The sequence below is a fragment of the Sesamum indicum genome, linkage group LG11 (genome assembly GCF_000512975.1).
Source record: "Sesamum indicum cultivar Zhongzhi No. 13 linkage group LG11, S_indicum_v1.0, whole genome shotgun sequence".
Taxonomy (NCBI): Eukaryota; Viridiplantae; Streptophyta; class Magnoliopsida; order Lamiales; family Pedaliaceae; genus Sesamum; species Sesamum indicum.
The window spans coordinates 12,351,973-12,375,120 of record NC_026155.1 but is presented as its reverse complement, the minus strand read 5'-3'; the positions used below and the strand labels follow the sequence as shown (position 1 = coordinate 12,375,120).

General features: G+C 32.1%; 2 protein-coding genes across 2 annotated transcripts; both read right to left on the bottom strand.

Moving 5' to 3' along the window:
• LOC105174163 lies at positions 12,999-17,742 on the bottom strand. Its single transcript, XM_011096169.2, has 2 exons — positions 17,640-17,742; positions 12,999-16,259 (listed from the first exon to the last, which is right to left on the bottom strand). The coding sequence occupies exons 1-2, from the start codon at positions 17,655-17,657 to the stop codon at positions 14,256-14,258; spliced, it is 2,022 nt and encodes a 673-aa protein (XP_011094471.1). The 5' UTR covers positions 17,658-17,742; the 3' UTR covers positions 12,999-14,255.
• On the bottom strand, positions 19,237-22,040 carry LOC105174162. The gene is made up of 2 exons (XM_011096168.2): positions 21,887-22,040; positions 19,237-21,532 (listed from the first exon to the last, which is right to left on the bottom strand). Exons 1-2 carry the CDS (start codon positions 21,923-21,925, stop codon positions 19,556-19,558), a joined length of 2,016 nt encoding a protein of 671 aa, XP_011094470.1. The 5' UTR covers positions 21,926-22,040; the 3' UTR covers positions 19,237-19,555.

Here is a 23,148-nt window from a genome sequence, read left to right as displayed (position 1 = left end):
GTGAACAAATTATCCCCTAATGAAAAAACAAATAGCGATTTTTACCTCTCTGTATTTTTTAAAATACGACAATTTAACCCCCTATGATTTTTAAAATGAAGCAATATAATTACCTCCATGTATAAGGAGGTAAATTGCTTCATTTTAAAAAATATAGGGGATAAATTTCTATATTTTTTTTCATATAGGGTAATGTGCTCATTTTCAATATTACAGAGGATAAATTGCTATTCAGTCTTTAAATATTGTATATGTTTGAGAAATTACTTTATCAATTTTTGAAAATAATAGGCTCAAATTTCTAGAAAATTTCAGCTTATCATAGATTTTGATGGAAACGACCAGCCCCTACATATAGGGTTCAAATTATTGTTACAAAAGGACAAGATTAGAATTTGTTTAGGGATAGTTACTGCCTTGAGGTGTCATGTAGTTATACGTAAATTTTTTATGATTTGAAAAATTATATTTAAAATATTTAAAGTCTACTTCTGTCTAATAAATAAGTCCATCAATTAGTTAAAATTCATTGAATTTGTTAATTTAATAAAAAACTGCATGAAAATTGATATTTACCGTTGATTAATTTATTACATACTTATAATAGGTCAAATAATTATTTTTCGGCTAAACGACCCTTATAACTGTGAAGATATACCTTCTCATATGCATTAACGCGTGAAGATGTACCAGGCTAATTTGAAAATTAGTAATAAGTCAATTGAGGGTAAATATATATTTTTTTCCAATTATTTTTGTTAATATCAGCAAATTCGGTGATTTTGATCACAAAGGAACCTATTTGTTACACAAAAGCAAAGCTCAGGGGTACAATATGTAATTTTTCATCTACGTCCAATTATAACAAATCTTAAGGGAGGCGAGTGCAATTATCCCTTCTTCTTTTTTTATTAGGATGAGTTTAATCTAATTCGACCCGACTCAATGATTCGACATAGGGATTGTTGGGGCACCTAATGACGGAGATTTTCATATGTTGACTCGTACAAATACATATATCTAATTGAATTAAAGTGTCGAAAGATTTTAGTTGAGGACCTCCCAACTGACCTAATGCTTGTTTGTTTTCTCAGGTTTTCAATACTCAGGCCCGGAATTGCACAGTCCTCGATGATTAGTTGTTATTTTTGAAAAGTATCGCAGTAGATGTTCCTTATAAAATTTTACGACCAGAACTAAAAAAATAAAAACTCCTAAACCAAGATTAAAAAAAAAAAAACCCAGAGAAAATTGCAATTTCGTTCTCAAAATGTAGGGTGGTTTGCAATATTAGTCCCACACTTTTTGAAATAGTTGTCTTTAGTTCCATACTTTAGGAAATCATTGCAAGTTTAGTCCCGCTGTTGCAATACTAGTCCAACGCCCACTTTAAAAGTGTGGGACTAATATTAACTATTTTAGAAAGTGTGAAACTAATATTGCAAACCACTCTATACTTTAACATTAAAATCGTATTTTTCTCAAAAAAAAAATAATACAGAAATTTAAGTTTTCACCATAATTAATTAACATTTATCTTTACGTTAATTATATTAATTAATCCATAATTTTCAATTATTCCCAAAATATTTTACATAATTTTTAACTAAAACTAATATTTGGGCGTCACCTTCTAACACAACAGTCAATAGTCGTTTTGCAACTATCATTAATTACTATTTATTATTATTCTTTTTTAAAGTTTTAACTATAAAAATTAATTACAACAAAAATTCATACATTTTTTTTTTGTAATAATATTCTAAAATGAACCAATTTTTTTAACCAGTTCAGCTTCATTCAAATATATCCATTAAAATTTGAGTTTAATTCTACTTAATTAACAATAATTATTATTGGCACTAAGCATAAAAATTTACTATCGGTTATGGACTAAAATTATTATTATCCATATTTAAATAAAAATCGATGCAAAAACTAAAACTATGAATCATAAAAATTATTTTTCTCATGACTTTTAACAATAACAAATATTTTAGCAACACTTACAAAAATTACGGCCGACAATTATATATTGTGTAGCCATGATCAGTGATTATTTACTACTGCTATTTATTTTTAATTACGATAATTAATTATAATTAAATGTATAAACTAAATGACTAATCATGGATTGTGTTGACCGACGGTACATTAAAAAAGTTCCATGCCACTCACTAATTTTTGCATTCTTCGACATATAATAATTATTATAATGATGTCGATAGTAAATAAAATATTAATATATGTATATATTTATATATTTTAATAATTTATGCTAATTAATGTTCTAAAATAGGTAGCAATAAATGTATATATGTTGGAGGGTCATAATGAATATATGATCCCATCAAATATATTACGTGGCCCATCTCTCATTAATTATGTTTTCCCCATGCGCCCAATAATATCTACACAATTTATTGCCGTCCATCAAAAAATAATATGGAAAATCAGGTTTAATTATTTTTTTATTATAAAAAAATATATTAATATAATTTTTTTAAATATAATAATATTATTATTACGAGTCGCGGTTTGTAACCGTGACTTGATTAAAAATATATATATATTTTTTTAAAAAATCGTCAAGTCGCGATTTGAAATTACGACTTGGTGTCCCAAGTCGCGACTTTAAATCACGACTTGGCATATTTTTTTAATTTCATTTAATTAATTTTGCTTATAAATTAATTATATAAAATTAATTTTTAGCAACGAATTAAAGTCCAAGAAATCATAATATACTTGTATTAATTTAAAAAATCATAATTAAGTGTATAAATATAATACTGTATATCTTTTTGTACAATGGTAAAAATATAATATAGTATACAATTTCAAAACAATGAGCCTTGTGTTGTAAAAACTAATATCCAAAATAAAGTATTTGATATTATATACAACGTACCACAACTTGCAGCATAGATGCTTCTCCAGATTGGTACCCCCTTTCCACACGTCTATCAGTAGATGACGATACGAAATTTCTTGTTATGTTATAGTATCATTTTCAATAACCTCGTTCTGCTTCTCTTCTATTGGAAATGGGTGGCTTCTGTACAATCGTGTCATATCGTCTTTGCCATCTAGTGATGTATTGTATGTGTTGCAGGTGCCAATCTGTGCCTGCGTGATTTTTTACGGGAGATTTGATGGAAGCTCATATCCCGAGTATCCGTCGGTTTTGGAATATTTTGCCCCATCCCGAATTGGCGAAGAACCCGATCGGGACGATGCATTTCAATTATTGCATAGAATAGCAATGGACATGATGACCTCCACAATAATAAATTTTATAATTTTAATAATAATTATTATTTTATATAAATTGTTATTAACATGAATTAGTGACAAAAATATGTGCACAAAGTTTCACTAAATACAACTAGTGACTCATGTATCAACTATTATTCGTTATCACTAGATCGTCACTATATTATGTGGTCACTAAGTTATTACTATAAATAATATTTTATGTTTTAAAATATATTATGAATAAAAAAAGGTATATATAAACCAAAACATTACATTTGAACCAAAAAAAAAGAAAGAAAAAGAAAGAAATAAAAAAAAATAAACTTAGGGGTATTATCGGTATAACAAATTAGTGCCGCAGTATCATAGCCGCCGTTTTGTGAGAGAAAAAGGGTTTCTCTTACATATTAGTATAGATTATATAGTAGCAAAATAAAAATTATTATCACTTAATATATATTTTTAGTAATATTTTTTAAAATTATCACTTGATAGTTTGTCACTAATGTTCACATTTTCTCACAGTGGCTAACAACTTTCATTAGGAAAATGACTGAAAACTATACGTGATAGTCATATGGCTGTAATTTTTTTCGTCAATTTTTTAATAAAAATTAGACTATTTTCGAGAATCTTTTACATAGAGACTAACTGTGCACAATATCTAATTATGGGACAAAAAGAATACAATATTCCCACTAATTCAAATCATAGTAATCAATTAACTATTCCCTAAGTCAGAGGTTGGCTTCATTGTCAAGTGTCCCAGAAAGCTGATTAGTAGTTAGAAAAGGTAGATTACCTACCATTATAATAACATTAAGGGATAGTTACACGAATTTTGGTGTAATTACACATAAATTTTTTGTGTTTGAAAAATTATATTTAGCATTCCTAAGTTTTGCTTTCGTCTAACAAATATGTCCCTTCATTAGTCAAATTTCACTAAATTTGATGATATTAACAGAAAAACTGAATGAAAAATGATATTACTTATTTATTGTAGGTTAAATATTTTTTTTCCGACTAAACTACCCTTAGAATGATAAATATATCTCATCATATGCATTAACACGTTAAGACGTATGAGGCTAATTTAATCATAAAAAGATTTATTTAACCTGTTATAAGTCAGTAATAAATTAATCGGGGTAAATAAAGACTTTTTTCTAACCTTTTTTGTTAACATCAGCAAATTCGGTGAATTTCGTCTAATGGAGGGACTTATTTGTTAGATGGAATCAGACCTCAGGGGTGCTAGATATAATTTTTCAAACAAAAAAAAATCTATGTATAATTACACCAAATCTCATGGGAGAGGAGTGTAATCATTCATAATATTATTAATTACTCATAATTAAGTAGGTGAAGAAAGAATCATCACAACTTAAAGATTAGCTTAAGTCAGAAGCCACCACAGTATCTTTGCTTTTGAAGCAAACTCTAAACTACTTCACAAAAGATATATATTGGTCAACAATCGATAATGTTGCTATTCGTTTCACATCAGTTGCAAACGATGAATTTAAGTGCCTTATATCTCTCTAGCTAGACGACACACATTTTTAAGACAAAACTGTAAGACTCATATGAAGTTAGAGCTGATAATACCTTATGCAATGAGACACTTATCACGTTGCATGACACATCAAATAATAGATCCACCGTACTTGGTTGGGTAATTCTGTGTTGCAAAGAATTTGAAATCCTTTAATTAACATTTTTATATTATTTTAGTAATATTGTAATGAATTCTAAATATATGAATTTGAGTTTCTTCGTTTTTTTTAACATTCGAAAAAAATGGCTTAACATCTATGAAAAAACTTTAATGCTAAAATCAGCCTCGAAATAATTGGCAAGTAAAACTCTGATTACTAATCTATATTATTTAATTTATAATTTAAACAATTCATTGTTAAGTAAATTTTTCGTTTCCAAAAACATTAGCAAGTAAATTTTTTTATATTAAATAATATAAATTAGCAATAAAAATTTTACTTGTTGATTTTTTCCCGTAGCTATTTGTGAAAATGAAAACTTGAGGGCTTCAGCCATGAATTCTGTATCTTGAATCTTGGTTAATTGTGTTAGACTGATTGGAGAAAAAAGAATTATTTAATATTTAATATCTTTGATACACTTGTTCATGAAAAATTTTATTTATTTATTTATTTTTTGGTTGAATTTTGCACACGAACATCTTTTTTTATAACTAAGTAGTAATGAAATTCGAACTTAAAAAAATCTCTTATTGGACTGGTTTTGATACCATATTAAATAATATCCTCATATTTAAAGTTTAAACTTAAATTGTTAGCGGAGAGAATCATTTCATATTTAATATTGCTAACATCATTGTAATTCAAACGTAAAATTTAAGGTAAATTACAGCTACATCAACAAGTTTGATGTTATTACGGATACTTTTGTCATTTGAAAAATTATAAATACTTCCCTCAAATGGAAGATAATTATGAAACCTCTAGACGGTGAGGTTGAAATTACTATTTACCCTTATTAGTAAAATTGTCAAATATTAAGTTGGCTAAAATTGTGTTTTTGATCTCATTCAAGAGGGTCATTTTCACTTTTAATCCCTAACTTTACAGAGTCGATACTTTTAGTTCGAAAATCCTAAAATTTTGACACTATTGGTCATGTGCCAATAAATATTAACAAAAATAGCACGTGCAGTTAGTCGATGATTATGACTTGGCCAATAAATATACCCAATTCTATTTTATTCTCTACATTTTTTGAAAAATGCTAAAACATTAATACATGTGTTTTAAAAACAGGCTAAAAACCTTGAAAAAAAAAATCACTTTTTGAACTCAATTTCTTTATTTCTATAATTATGAGATCTTTTTGTTTTGTATTTTTATCCATTCTAAATAAATATTTTTCAATATATTTTCTTAAATATTAAATTACCATAATGTACATCAAATTTTTGTTTTTTATAATTTAAATTAAAAAATTAAAAAATTAAATTAACATCATCTAAAATATCAATAACCAAAGTTCAATTTTCAAATTTAAATATCTATCTGATTATAAATATTAATTAATTATAAAAATTATATATTATTAACTAATTTAACTTATTATTTAATTTAAATATATTATATTATTTATTATAAATAGTATTTTAAGAAAAATTATCATTATAAAATATAATGATAATTAAAAATAAATTACCATAATCAATATAAATTACTTATTTAGATATATAATTATAAATTTAAAAATAAAATTAAACCCCCAACCCCACCCCACTCCCTCACCCCTTCAAAAAAATAATTGTTTATGTTTAATGCAAAGAGATTATCCAAATATGCGCTAACATAATGTTTTTTTATAGTTTCATTCATTTTGTTTTATTATATATTAATCCACCAAAAACACTGGTCTGTTACGTTATTTATATTTATTTTTATATTACCTCATCAAACTTTTTATTTCTCTTTTCCCTCGTCTCTTAGTATTTTTTTATAACTTCATTCAGTTTTTTTCACTTTAATATATTTTAAGTTAATCAATTAAAATATATTTTCAAAAAAATAGCAATTAATTTTCAAATATTTTAATTAATTATACACTCGCATTTCAATAAGCCACACACACTAATATAAATTAAAAGAAAAAGGGAAATATGCTAATAGAAATGAGAAAAGTACAGTTTTATTCATATTTGATCATACATAAAGATAATAAATCAAGTATGTATTTAATTAATTGTTCCAATTATATTTTTGGACCAAGCTATCCGGAGGATATGTACCACTGAAATAAATACCAGTAGTAGTCGCTTCCCAGTAGCATACACCCCTGTAGCAGTCGGACCTATGTTTTGAAGTAAAAACGTCGAACGCTCTTTCCTTCGAACCCCACCAAAGATGGCAAAAGAACAGAGTATTTCTTAACACACTCCGGCAAAAACTCCAGTTGAAACTTTGATTCGTCGGAATCGTATGATACCCTAAGTCATCGTCTTTAGACGCACAGTGCGCTACCAATGGCTTAGAATTCGGAGGGAGACTATTAGCTACATAAATAGTGTACTTCGGGGTTCCAACACATTTCCGTTTCTTCGACGCCATTGCTTGGAGAAAGCAAGTTGTTATCAAGAGAAACCCTAAAGTAATATTCGTTATCGAAGTCATGGTCATATTGCTAGATAAGAAAATATATAATTTTTCAGACGTATGAATCGATGTACATGTTAATATTTGACTACAGCTCGCTTTTATAAAGGTGTAATAATGATCCAACTATATATAATTTTTGAGAAGACTGTGAGTATATTGATAAGATAAAGTTGTAATGATATTTTAAGTGGATATTAATAATGTTTATGTCTTGGATTTGATTATATGATATTGGGATAAAGTTTATTAATTGATTTTTGATTGAGTTATATATATCAAGAAGATGAAATTAATTACAATGATTTTCAGTAGATTTGGTGTTACGTATAACAATATAATTATAGCAATATGTCATTAGTAGATTCAGATCAATTTGATTGAACTATATTTAAGTATGAAATTAAAATAGTATTTTCAGTAGATTTGATTATATTTAACTATATTTACGCCCTTTGACTCCACTTATGCTCAACAAATCCTCGTCGAGGAAATCTACACTGTGGGACTCGATTTCGGTCATTCCTATATCAGGATGTTCACCGTACATCACATACCCCTTAGGGTGCTCACAATATCTTATAAAGATAAAGCTTGCTGGCTCTAGGACCCAATTTTTATATTTATGAGAAGTATTATGCAAAAACTTGCCAACCCCCATGAGCATAAGCCTTGTAAATCGGGTTTTCTTCCATGCTGGTTCATAAGGAGTCGAAGGAACGGATTTGGAGGGCACGCGGTATAAGATGTCGCAGTAGTCAGAATTGCATCTCCCCAAAATGATATTGCAAGATTTGCTTGTGCCATCATTGATCTGGCCATTTTCAAAAGTACTAAATTTTTGAAATAAATAAATGGGTTACAATTTTTGAAAATACTAAATTTTGAAATAATCGACACAATTTTGAAAATAAAAACTTTTATTTTTAGAAAATTGAATTAGAAAAAGCTCATGTTGTGTTTGGATTGACAAATTAGGAATTGTGAATTTCAAACCTTCATATTAAAAACGATAATGTTGCTACGCGTTTCACATCAGTTGCAAACGATGATTTTGAGTGCCTTATATCTTCCTAGCTAGACGAGACTCATTTTTAAGATAAAATTATGATACTCATATGAAGTCAAAGTTGATAATACCTTATGCAACGAGACACTTATCACGTTGCATGCAGCATCAAATAATAGATCCACTGTACTTGGTTGGGTAAATTCTGTGTTGGAAAGAATTTAAAATCCTTTAATTCACATTCTATATTATTTTAGTAATATTGTAATGAATTCTGCACACGAACATCTTTTTTCATAACTGAGTAGTAATGAAATTCGAACTTAAAAATTTCTTATTAGACTAGTTCTGATACCATATTAAATGATATTATCATTTTTAAAGTTTAAAGTTAAATTGTTAGAGGAGAGAATCATTTCATATTTAATATTGCTAACATCATTATAGTTCAATCGTAAAATTTGGGGTAAATTACAGCTACCTCAGGAAGTCTGATGTTATTACGAATACCGGTTCCCATTTGAGAAATTATACATACTTCCCTTAAATAAAAGATAATTATGAAACCTCTAGACGGTGAGGTTGAAATTACTATTTACCCTTATTAGTAAAATTGTCAAATATTAAGTTGGCCAAAATTGTGTTTTTAGTCTCATTCAAGAGGATCATTCTCACTTTTAGTCCCCCGCTTTACGGAGTCGATACTTCTAGTCCGAAAATTCTAAAATTTTGACACTATTAGTCATGTGCCGATAAATATTAACAAAAATAGCACGTGCAGTTAGTCACTGATTATGACTTGGACAATAAATATATCCCTATTCTATTTTATTCCCTATATTCTTTTGAAAAAGACTAAAACCTTCTGAGTTTTAAAAACAGGCTAAAAACCTTATTTCTTGATCTTATAGAATCCCCTCCTTTATTTCTTTAATTATGAGAATTTTTTGTTTTTGTATTTTTATCCATCCTAAATAAATAAATAAATATTTTTCAATATTTTTTCTTAAATATTAAATTACCATAATGTATATCAATTTTTATTTTTATAATTTAAATTAAAAAATCAAATTAACATCATATAAAATATCAATAACCAAAGTTCATTTACAAATTTTTTATTCTCTCTCTTCTTAACTTACACGTGCTTTTCTCTTTTCCCCCTTCTCTTAGTAATTTTTTATAACTTTATTCATTTTTTTTCACTTTAATATATTTTGATAATGAATTAAAATATATTATCAAGAAATAGAAATTAATTTCCAAATATTTTAATTAATTGTACACTCACATTTCGATCTGCCACACACACTAATATAAATTAAAAGAAAAGGGGAAATACAGTAATAGAAATGAGAAAAATACAGTTTTATTCATACTTCTCATCGACCAACAATATTTAATCATACATAAAGATAAATAAATCAATTATATATTTAATTAATTGTTCCAATTATATTTTTGGGCCAAGCCATCCGGAGGATATGTACCGCTGAAATAAATACCAGCAGTATTTGCTTCCCAGTAGCAGACACCCCCGTAGCAGTCGGACCTATGTTTTGAAGTAAAAACGTCGAACGTTCTTTCCTTCGAACCCCACCAAAGATGGCAAAAGAACAGAGTGTTTCTTAACGAACTCTCGCAAAAACTCCAGCTGAAACTTTGATTCGTGGGAATCGTATGATACCCTAAGTCATCGTCTTTAGACGCACAGTGCGCTACCAATGGCTTAGAATCCGGAGGGAGACTATTAGCTACATAAACAGTGTACTTCGGGGTTACGACACATTTCCGATTCTCCAACGCCATTGCTTGGAGAAAGCAAGTTGTTATCAAGAGAAACCCTAAAATGATGTTCGTTATCGAAGTCGTGGTCATAATGCTAGATAAGAAAAAATATAATTTTTCAGACGTATCAATCGATGTACATGTTAATATTTGACTGCAACTCGCTTTTATAAAGGTATAATAATGATCCAACTATATATAATTTTTTAGAAGATTTTGTATATTGATAAGATAAAATTGCAACAATATTTTAAGTGGAGATTAATAATGGATTTGAAGAATATTATATATGATATTGGGCTAAGGTTAATTAATTGATTTTGATTGAGTTATATATATCAAGAAGATGAAATTAATTACAATGATTTTCAGTAGATTTGGTGTTACGTATATATAAAATATTATAGCAATATGTCGTTAGTAGATTCAAATCGATTTGATTGAACTATATTTAAGTATGAGATTAAAATAATATTTTCAGTAGATTTGATTTTACATTTATAAAGATAAATTATATATATATATATATATATATATATATATATAGCATCATATAATGAGCAGAGTTCATATATTTGCGTGACAAACACTTCAAAAAAAAAAATTAAATTTTCAATAAACTATAAACGACCACAGTTTAAAAATAGTAGTAAATCAATATTATTAACCACGGTTAAATCAAAGCAAAAATTTAAATTTTTACCATGATTAATCAATATCACCATAGTTTTTAGCCATATCTAATATTTTGACCACAACTACAAAGTGAAAAATCATTTTCTTTTTTTAGTGAAAGTTGCAGCAATATTAATATAAAGTCATATATCTTCTTAGTGAAAATTGATTGACTTATAACTTTTGACTTAAACCAATTAAATTTAAACAATTCAAAAAGAGAAACTGTAAATTAAAATTACTTTTGACTTAAATCAATCAAATTTAAATAATTCAATAAGTGAAACTGTAAATTAAAATTACTTTTGACTTAAATCGGTCAAATTTAAACAATTCAAAAAGAGAAATTGTAAATTAAAAATCACTTTTTTTTATCCGATTTTCAACAGAAAACTGATATTCGAATGGATATATCACTTCTCATCTTGTAAAGATTTGTCATAATTATAAATATTATTTTTTAAATTGAAAATTACAAGCACTCCACTATAGATTTGTCCCATCTTACATATAACTCCCTTCGATAAAGTTTCGATGATGGGTACTTTATCACATTCTCAATAACGAACGTCCAAATGAGAAAGAGAAAATGAAGGGCCAACGTTGAACTGATGATCAGAGATATAAGAGCGTAGTCGATTTGGGCATCCATTATTCGATGTGAGGTGAACAAATTCGAAATTATAGATTTGGGTCCCATCAAATATATGTATATTTGTCTCACTTTAAGTGAACTTGATTTATTTTATGTGAGATGAAGTAATTTATTTGTCTTTAGTTATTTACTGAATTGATGTAATTTCTATTGAACTTAATTATATCGATGTATTGATTTTTTTTTTTTTTCTAAGAACCACGTTAGTGGCCAATGTATTAGTTGAATTAATGTTTACTCAAGAATATATTTATATATATATATATGATAAACTACAACAACCTTTCTTGAAATTTGACATAATTGCAAATACTTGTTTTAAAAATTATTCCCCTAATTTTTACGATCGTCTAACAATTAGTTCAATTCATTAAATTTTTTTTCATTTTTATGGTGAACTGACAAAATGCCCATATGAATTAAAAATTATAATTTTATTTATTTAAAAATTTATCTTTTTAATGAACTAAATGAATAATTTTTTTATAATTTTTAAAAAAACCATCGGCCCCATTTGATTTTTTTATAAATTTTTAATTTTTTTAAAAAAATTAAAAAGAAAATTTTAAGAACAAAATTAATAATTTCATACATCCACCGAAACAATTATATAATTTCATCAAACATCAAAAGGTATTGGTAAGTTTTCAAACAACAAAAGGTATTCGTAATTATGGCACAATTCAGGAGAGGTTTATATATATATATATATATATATATATATATTCAGTTCTTCTGGCCAAAAAACTTGGGGGTATTTATGTACTTTCAAAATTTTCGAAAGATATTATAAAGTTATATAAACCTTAAGTGTAATGATTGTAATTTTCGATTTAATAAACACATATATATTTATAAGGAAGAATCAATGATCTATAGCTTTTTTACATAAATTATTCCTACATTTTGAAAAGTTACACATATCCTGACTAGAAACATCAACACTATTTACATAAATCACCCCTACTTTTTTAAAAATTACAGAGACGATCCTAAAAACGTCAATATCTTTACACAAATTATCCATGCTTTTTGACTATCCTGACAGATTGTATAATTATGTAAAAAATAAAAATAATGCCATATTTATAACCAAAAGACACTTCGAGGGCTTATGGATATAATTTACCCCATCCAAGAGGCACCTACAAAACAAATAGTCTTGAATTCAGCGCATTTTAAGGTCCTTTTTTTACCCTTTTCTTATGTGATTTGACTAATTTTAAGGAAAAATTGCACTTTTAACCCTACACCATAGATTGTATTGCACTTTTAGTCCCATAATTTATGAACTTAGCACATTTTAGAACCATAAGATAAATATTGTAACATTTTTGGTCCCTTGGATAAAAATTATGACACATTTAGTCCAATAAGAATATAAACAACTTGTATCCTACACACCAAATGCTCTATAATTCTCATCCTGTGGATCAATATGCCACAATTTTTATTTTATGGGACCAAAATGCTAGAATGTTTATCCGCGAAACCTCTAAACTGTAGGACCAAAAATACAATATCATACAGGACTTACAATTTTTCCCTAATTTTAATGTCTTTCTCTATGAGCTCTCCCTCGTAACACCATCAAAGATGACAGAAGAACAAAATATTTTAAAACATAATTATTGCAAAAATCCCACTTAAAAATTCAGACCTAAAGAAATCATATGATATTCGATCCTAAACTCGTCTTTTTTAGACGCACATTTCACCTGGACTTTGCATATTAATTATACAAGAGACAAATCTTGAAATAATTAATTTTGGAAAAAAAAATAATTATAACCTTCAAATTCACAATTTCAGAACTGATCATCCAAACGCAAATTGCAACTAAATCCAATAACTAAAAAATTATTGGATGGACATACAAAAAATTTAAATAAAAAATAATTACGGTGTGAGACTAAAAGCTAGAAATAAATTTTTATCAAGACATAATTTTTTTTTAAATCTAATCTTTTGATTATTGAAAAAGGGCCAAATGGCACAAAAAAAATAAAAAAAAAATTATTCGCACTTGAGACACAGATTTGGCCAATTCAACATAGTGTTGGCGACTTCGAGGGATATTTTTAGTGACATAAATAGTGAGGGGTTAAGATGCATTTCTGGTTTCTCTTTTGGCCATTGTTTGAGAAAAGCAAGCTTTGTAATCAAGAAACACAAACAATCATTCCCCAGAAAATCTAACTTTCATCTAAGGGTGATCAAAGAGGAAGAATATAATTGAGGAGCTGGAACCTAAGTGACAGGGTACGAATGGAGTCGAAAATTACACTATTATTATCTTCGACTGGACTCGTATTTCCACTATCATCTTAAACCATTTGGTTATGATCCACAACATCAAGCGCAAGACACTGAAACTGGAGCAACGATATCAATGATAATATCGGTCACTCCAGCGTCAGATGGATCGAGTTTGTGTAGCCCAATAATGAGCATATGCAAAATGATTGATCACAAGAGTCCCACCATGAGAACATCTAAAGAATCATGAGATTAGGCAGGTTATAGACTAGAATGCCAAAACAGGTAACTTGGATCTCTATACACAGTATAAGTTGTTCTCCATTGCTCTCCTGAATGACACTTCAATCCACATAACCAGAAATTAACATGTCCCGAGTACCAAAAAGGGCCGTAGGAGAAACGTAACAGAGAGAAAAGAGCATCAGGAAATACCTGACCAATCAATGATGACAAGAGCCTATTCTTGCCTTGGAGTAGCATCTTCTGTCTTGTTAAGCTGCTGAGAATTGTTTGGGGTAGCATCTTCTGTCTTGTTCAGCTGCTGAGGTGTGCTTGCAGTAGCATCTTCTGTCTTGTTAAGCTGCTGAGATTTGCTTACCATACTGGCCATGAGGGGAGTCACATATCCATTAAAACTAGCACTATCTGTGGCAGACAAGTCTCCGCTATAAAAGCTAGCGCTTCCACCAAATGCAGCTGCTGCCCTGCTGCCTCTAGTTGTCGCTCTCTGATAACCATGGGCACTCATATTGGAGAGGGCATAGGCCCGGCCTTCTCGTTCATATCTGTGCCGACTTCCCATTCTTTGTTCGGTTTCTTTCATCTCGGCTTCAAGCCACATACAAAGGCCATCACCAGCTTGGCCAGATGGTGAAGCAAGAAGAGCTGATCTCCCGTTTGAGAGAAGAGATTGCGCACCCAACAGATTGCCTGTTTCTGCCATTCGTTGAGCCTCTGCAATGCTTTCTGCGGCATTGAGGCGATTTCTCTGCCTGTCTACCTCTAAATTTACAACCAAATCTGGAGGGGAGGGAGACTCTGGTCGTCGTATCTCAACAAGATCGCCATCTATCTGTACCATCTCTTTTGAAACGACGTCTCGGTACGAACACGTGATATCCAAAAGTGACGTCTTTCTCTCGCTTTCCTCACCTTCAGCATTCGTGAGTGTTGGGACTGATATGTTAACCAAGAATTCTTTCTCCTCATCTGCATAAAGGTCACCAACATTAATTGTACCTTGAGATCCTTGATCAGAGATTTCACTAGCATATCTTCCTGAAGGAATTGATTTAATTTCCACCCCGTGTGAAGCAGATCTCACCATTAGACGAAGCTCCTGAGTTACAACGCTAAGGAGACCGCCGATACAGCTTGCAAAGGCATCTTGCACCATCTCATATGACTCAATGAAGGAGAAGGTGCCGCCCGATGAATCAGAAATGGCATGCATTGTAAGAGGATCATGGTCTGAGCCAAAACCAAATGCATGGACTGGAAAGATCTCTCGCTGGTCATGGTCTTGATTTTCTCTATTACCAGGACAGATAGAAGCAGGCAATAAAAGCAGATATTGAGGAGGCTGTCTCTGATTCGAGAATGTAGGAAGCTGAGAGCCAAAGTTACAAGTATCTCTCCCGTCAGACAAGAATATGATACTCGCTACCGGGTTGTGATGATGCCTTTCTTCAAGAACCTGAACTCCCTTCTTCAGACCTTCCACAATGTTAGTGGAACCACTCGCTAAAAGTGAATTTACAGCCCGTTTAGCGTCATCACGGCCATGCTCCGTCATTCTTCGCAAGGGAAAAATTCTCCGAGCGTGAGTTGAGAAAGACACTACTGAGAGTCGGTCAAGCGGGCCCAAGTTATCTACAACAAAGTTAACAGCACGCTTAAGGAGATTCAACTTCGATCCGTACATGCTGCCACTAACATCAAGCACAGTAACAAGGTCAATAGGAGCACGTTGCATCTGACGAGCATCTTCTGATAGGGATGGTGCCCTTAGTCCTACAAGAACTGCAAAACGAGGTATAGACTCTGAAGCAGCAATAGCTGCGCGCTCTGGAACAGCCTTGATACTGACATTCTGCAAGCCAGAAGGTGAAACATCGGTAGTCACAGCAGGCAGGGGTTCGTCATCAGAAAATTGAAGAGGCTCTGGCTCAAATACAGGGCGGCGTCGCACCGGGGGTTGTTGTTGGGGGTTGGGGAAAAACAGATTCCGGCTGTCATGGAATGATTCGTGATCTATGCTACTATTATTAGCATTAAGATTCAAGTTTTGCATAACAAACGGGAGATCATTCCATCTAGCACGGCAAACAGGGCAAAGATAATTGCCATGTGTGACACTGTTGCCGATGCAGGCGAAATGGAAGGAGTGGGAGCACTCAGCTGTAAAGATAGCCTGGCCTTGCCCTGTTTCCACACTCCCCAGGCAAATAGCACATGTTTTCTGCAAACCACAACAAAATCATAATGCCTATATAAATACCTCTTAAACTAAAATGTGACCATAAGAACATCAAGAATCATCTGCATTGGGGACATTAAAAAGCACCAAGAAGGGGTTAAATGCAACAGATCCTCTGTGAAATAACACGAAAATTCCAAAAAAAAAGTGCAACCCAATTTTGCTGGAGACAGTAGGCTTCTTCAAAAATTCAAGACTCGAATTGCTAGTTTTTTTATGTTTTGTGGTTAGGGAAGCTTTGCGCCTATTAGTAATTCCAGCAAGGAAAAAATGAAATTAACCCCAACACAAAGTTATAATAACATGAAAAACTATAAGCCAAGAACAAAAACCACATAATTAGCATATTGCTAATAAACAAATACTTTGCACAAAGAAATTTTAGTTATAATTCATTGCTAAAAAGCAATAAGTGTACTCATATCCTGCGGAGATGATGATGGGAGATTATATTTTAATTAGTTCTGTCAGCCAACTCTGATTGAGCAATACAAAGAAGATTAGCATGGCCCCTGCGCAAGGATAACATGCATAAATTGAGAAATGGTCCAACCTTAGTGATTCTTACGTCAACGAAAACCTTAGGATATCTACTAAAACTTTGTAGTTCTGAATAAAGGCTAAATAATTCGTTTTAATGGGTAAATTTAGGAACAGATGTTCTGTTGCCCTTTTTCTACGGTAATCCAGACTAGGTGTATAAAAAACCTTATAACTTGAAAGATGATGGTTCAATTTGTACGACTCTTGGAAATGAAAGAACATAACCAATACCAACTAACCCTATGAAAAATGGAGAAATTATGCTGCCTAGTAAGTGCAAAGTTGAAACAGTCAACCATACCACTCCAACAGGGTCACTCAAGATTATGATGAACTTTGAAGGTTAGTTCATCCAAATGTTTAACAGACCCTTAAATTCATTAACAACAGATTATCAACTTCAATACTTGTCCAACCAGAGAAGAAAAATTAAAGAAACCTGAAGTCAACCAACGCAACACCCACCACAATCTTTTAGAGCAATAGCGACTTCAACATTGAAAAATTGAAATCTCAGTATCAAAACTTCAGAGACTTCAAATATAGAGTTGGGGTAAAGATCAAGAAGAAAAAAATGACTCCATCACCAAATAACCAGTGATTGCCAACCAATTCACAGGCAAAAAACATATCAATTTAATCTTCACTACATCTCAAACTCCATACAACTAAAAAACTCAGGATCATCCAATTCTGGCACACACACACACACACACACACAAAATTGAAACAAGCGACAGACAGCAAATCAACACATCAAGAATCCACATGCATCACACAAACACATATCAAAGCGAAAAAGAACCCCAAAAATTTTACATCCTCAGAAGAACTCATGTGGGATTTTCCTCTTCTGTTCTGTGTACAGTGTGATCGTCTTCTTGGGAAGGTGGGTTTCTACTTTTCTAACTTTCTTGCGTTTATGGGTTTTACCGCTTCACAGGAATGATTTATAGACACAGTCGTCAAGTGGGCCCCACTCTTCGGCCTGCATGGGGTACGTGTTGCCTTCGTCTTCAAGGCATTTGGATATTGCCAATAAACGTGTTTCAAGTGATCTGCGTGTTCGAACACGCTTTTCGCCTCTGTTTCTTGGCAAAAAGCGTGTATTTCCTTCTCCCCAAAATTTGAAGTAATCAATCAATTAAGCACATATAATTCTAATTATTTGTTCATCTAAATGTTAAATTAACAATAGAGAAAATTACTCAAAGGAAATATATAATTAAAAAAAAAAAAAAACTCATCATAATATTTCTCAAAAGAAAATTCATAAACACTATTTTCCATTCCAAAAATTAAATAATTATATCAATATTTCATTTAGTGATCGATGCAATAGTTCAATTAATACATGAATATAATAAAAATAATAATAAAATAATATAGCTGCAATAATTCATTTAATTTTTATAGACTGATAAATACATCATTTCGACCAAAATATATCTGTACCCCTCGTAAATTTGGGAAAGTTCGCCAAATTTGATTTAAGGTAAAATACAAATTGCATCTCTAAAGCATACCTACAACCGCATTCACCTCTTAAATTATGGGGATTATTAGACTCCCTTCTTCTTCTTCTGAGGTTCGGTGAAACTACACATAAATTCTCTATAATTTGAAAAGTTACATCTAGTACTCTACTTTCGTCTAATAAATAAACCCTTTTATTAGTAAAAATAATTATTGAATTTATTAATATTAACAAAAAAAAAATTGAATGAAAGTTGATATTTACCCTCGATTGGCTAATTACTTACTTATTGCAGGTCAAACAATTTTTTTGTGATTGAACTAGTCTTCAACACTAAGGATATACTTGCTCACATGCATTAACGTGTGAAGATGCATAAGGGTAATGTGATCATAAAAAGACTTATTTGACCTGCAATAAATCAATCGGTAGTAAATATAAAATTTTCATCCAATTTTTTCTGTTAATATCATCAAATTCGGTGAAGGAATTTATTTACTAGATAAAACAAGCCCATAGATACTAGATGTAATCTTCCAAACCACAAACAATTTATATGTAATTATACCATACCTCATGAGAGGGAAAAAATACAATTTATCCCCATGTGATACTGCAAATAAGCAGATTACCCTCCTTTAAAAAAAAAATTAACCTATATTTTAAAAAATGCAGTAATTTACACCATGAGTTTTCAAATTGTTTTATTTAATTAACATGGGGGGTAAATTATTAATTTTTTTTTTTACAAAGGGATAATCTGCTCATTTGTAATATCACATAAGTTAAATTGCATTAAACTCATGAGAGGGGAGGTTAAGTATCCTAAATTATATAAAAGAAAATAACAACTTTTCGGATAACATAAATCAGAATTTTCAGGAAGAAAATACCCTTCTTATTTACCCCATGAACGGAAGTTGGTATATTTCGAACATCAAAAAAAAAACAGCAGAAGTTCTTATTACAATGGTATAGACCTGAGAAAGTGCAATTACATAAAAAACCGTATTGCCTCAAACTATGCAAAACCACTCAACATTCTACTTACGTACGAACTTGTCAAAGAAAATCACAAACATTCATGTATTCAGATTCATATGAGATCCAATACCCGGACGAATGTGATTATCTGGAGTTTGAAATTCCGGGAGCTCCCAAGAATTACTCATGACGAACAAAAAACAGCAACACATATAGAAAAGACTAATGTCACAAAGACAATGCCGCATCAAATTCAGAACAAGAAATTCTCATCCTAGTTTGGGGAGTTGCCTTCTGTCTTGTTAAGTTGCTGAGACTTGTTAACCATATTCGCCATGTTGGGAGTTGCATAGGCACCGAAAGCAGCAGACTGTGCTACGGAACCGAAAGCAGCAGAGTGTGCCACGGAACCGGTGGCAGGACCAAAGCTAAAGCCCTCGACTGGGGCTGCAGCTCCGGCCACCATCTTGCCTCTGGTTGTGGCCCTTTGTGATGCATGTGAGCTCATTCCAGAGAGGGCGAAAGCTCTCCCTGCCTGCTGATACAACTGCTGGTTTCCCATTCTTCGTTCCGTTTCTTTCATATCAGCTTCAAGCCACATGCACAGACCATCCCCTGCTTGAGCAGATGCTGTAGCAAGAAGATCAGTTCTCCTCCTTGCCAGCAGATCACGTGCACCTATTAGATTTCCTGTTTCCGCCATCTGTTGAGCCTCTGCGATGCTCTCTGCTGCACGGAGGCGATTCTTTTGCCGATCAACGTCCAAGTTTACCATCATGTCTGAAGGGGACAGCGATTTGGGGCGCCGTATCTCAACTAAGTCGCCTTCTACTTGCGCTATCTCTTTAGACACTACGTCTTTGTAGGAACATGTTATGTCCAAAAGTGTCGTCTTTCTCTCGTTTTCCTCACATTCATCCATCGGGACAGCAGGGATGGATAAGTTGATCAGAAACTCCTTTTCCTCGTCCGCATACAGTTCCCCAACTTTGACTACGCCCTGTGATCCTTGGTTTGAAATTTCACTTGCATATCTTCCTGAAGGAATCGACTGAATTTCGACCCCATGAGAGGCTGATCTCACCATTAGACGAACATCCTGAGTTACCACACTCAGGAGACCGCCAATGCAGCCAGCAAACGCATCTTGCACCATTTCATAGGACTCAATGAAGGAGAAAGTTCCACCCGATGCATCAGAAATGGAATGCATTGCGATGGGGTCGTGGTCTGAACCAAAACCAAACGAATGGACTGGAAACGTTTCTAGCTGTCGCACGTCGTCTGTTCCTCTATTTGCAGGACAAATGGAAGCAGGCAATAGATGTAGGTACTCTGGAGCCTGTCCTGAACTTGAACTTGAGAAGCTTGGGAAAACTGAGCTATGGTTGCAAGTGTCGTTCCCATCGGACAAGAATATGATGCTTGTGACTGGATTCTTGTGCCGCCTTTCTTCAAGAACTCGAACGCCCTTCTTCAGGCCTTCAACGATATTCGTCCCACCACTTGCCACAAGTGCATTAACAGCCCGCTTAGCATCTTCACGTCCATTCTCCGTCATTCTACATAAAGGCGACATTCTCCTAGCTTGAGTAGCAAAAGACACTACCGAGAGTCGATCGGATGGGCCCAAGTTATCAATAACAAAGTTAACAGCACGCTTGACAAGATCCAACTTTGATCCAACCATGCTCCCACTGACATCAAGCACTGTAACAAGGTCAATAGGCGCACGCTGAGCAAAACCTGCATCATTTGACAGCGATGGTGCCTTTAGTCCAACAAGAACTGTAAACAGAGATACAGATTCTGAAGCAGCAACGGCTGGACGCTCTGGGACGGCCTTGATAGTAACCTTCTGCAGGCCAACAGGAGACGTCAACGAAGTGGGATCAGCAGTGACAGCAATCAGGGGCTCATCGTCAGAAAATTGAAAAAGGGGCTCTGAAGGGAATTGTGGCTGGGAGACTCGACTGAAAACAGGAGGAAACTGGGGTACCGGTGTAGAAAACATAGAGAACGAAAAAGGGATGTAATTAGACAGGCCGCAAAATGCATTACTGGGATCAATGTTTGTGCTGGGGGTTGGGACAGTGAAAGGAAGATGATTCCATTGGGCATTGCAGACGGGGCAAAGGCGACTGCCACGCCGGACAATGCAGGTGAAGTGGAAGGTATGGGAGCACTCTGCTGTGAATATGGCTTGGCCTTGCCCTGTTGCCACACTCCTCGAGCAAACACCACATGTTTTCTGCAACCACAACAAGAACTCCATTAATTACTTATGAGCAATGTGTCATGTAGCATGCAAGAGTGAACAACAATTTAATGACTGAGATTGACCAAAACTACCAAAATACAACTGTTGTTCTGCCTAAGGTTATGATCACACTCACATTCAGACAATTGTTCTATAATTTCAAGTTTGTCTATAATTACCAATGCCATGTGAATCATAACATCTCATCACATCCTAATTTATCATCCGATATTCTTGGATTGGCCGTTATGGGATATTTGTAATTGTATCAAGCTTTAAGGGAGCTCGACATAGTTTACCATACATAAAAGAAGAAGTGATTTGGAGATGCAGGAAGGTACTTACATTATCATCAGCTGAAGAAGAGGTCATGGCTCTGTTCATGTTTACTGCTTGTGATCGTCTTGTTCTTGGGTGTAAATCCTCCTTTCAGAATGAATCTTGTGGAATGGGTATATACATACATATATATTTATAGAGAGAGGAGAGAGAGAGAGAGAAAAGGGTTGAGATAGCATCAACTAATTCCTTAGGCTGCAAGAAGAAGTGTATAGCGCGTTAAGACATCATATGAAATTTCTATACGTGTTGCGTTTGGACGACGCTGTTTCTTCTGTCATGGCGTTTACTCTCTCAAACATCCATCCTTGACTCATTAAAACCTTATACTTTGTTCAAAAGTGGTTGGGAGAGGCAGTGTTGATTAGTCAGTTGCTTGCAAGAACTCTTCAGTATATTTTGCAACAGAAAATTCAATTTGCTAGTCTTTTGGTGTTTATGCCACATCTTTGCAAGAATTTTGGCTCAAAATATTAAAATCTAGAGGTATTTGCAATAGCTTATGTGTTGATTGTATGCAAAGTTGAAGATTATATTATGCTCGAGTAACAAGTTATTTGAAAAATCGAGAGAAATATATATATTGAAAAAATGATAAATTTGGATACAAATTACGGTAAATTACAATACTTCCCATTAGGTTTGATATAATTATAAATATTTTTCTTATTATTTAAAAAATTACCAAGATTACTGATTCTGATAAAATTATATAATCACTAATCATTAATTGGATCCGAAAAACAGTCAACTTTATCCTAAATAATTACACTTACCTTCACTGAGGTTTAGTGTAACTACACATAAGTCTTATGTGGTTCAAAAATTACATCTAGTATCACTGAAGATGCCTATTAGTCAAAATTCACCGAATTTGCTTTTATTGGGAAGGGGAGAACTCAATGAAAATCCATATTTACGTCGAATTGACTTATTATTGACTTAATGCAGATTAAACAAATCTTTCTTTCAATCGAACTACATTTATACATTTTCACACGTTAATGCATTTGAGGAGTTATATTTTCACCTTTATAAGGATATTTTTGTGAGAAAAAATTTATTTGACATGCACAAATAATTAGTCGATCAGAACAAATATGAATTTTTGTTCAATATTTTTGCTAATATAATAAAATCAGTGAATTTTAAGTAACAGGTGAATCTATTTATTAGATTAAAGCAAACATCATGGGTATTAGATATCATTTTTTAAACAAGAGGCATGTGAAACTACTCCTGATCTCAGGAAAAGATGGTGTAACTAT

Coding starts and splice junctions, on each gene's coding strand:
- LOC105174162 (XM_011096168.2), bottom strand. CDS start 21,925: ATGAACAGAGCCATGACCTCTTCTTCAGCTGATGATAAT. Junction 21,533..21,886: donor CTTCTTCAGCTGATGATAAT/GTAAGTACCTTC, acceptor TTGTGGTTGCAG/AAAACATGTGGTGTTTGCTC.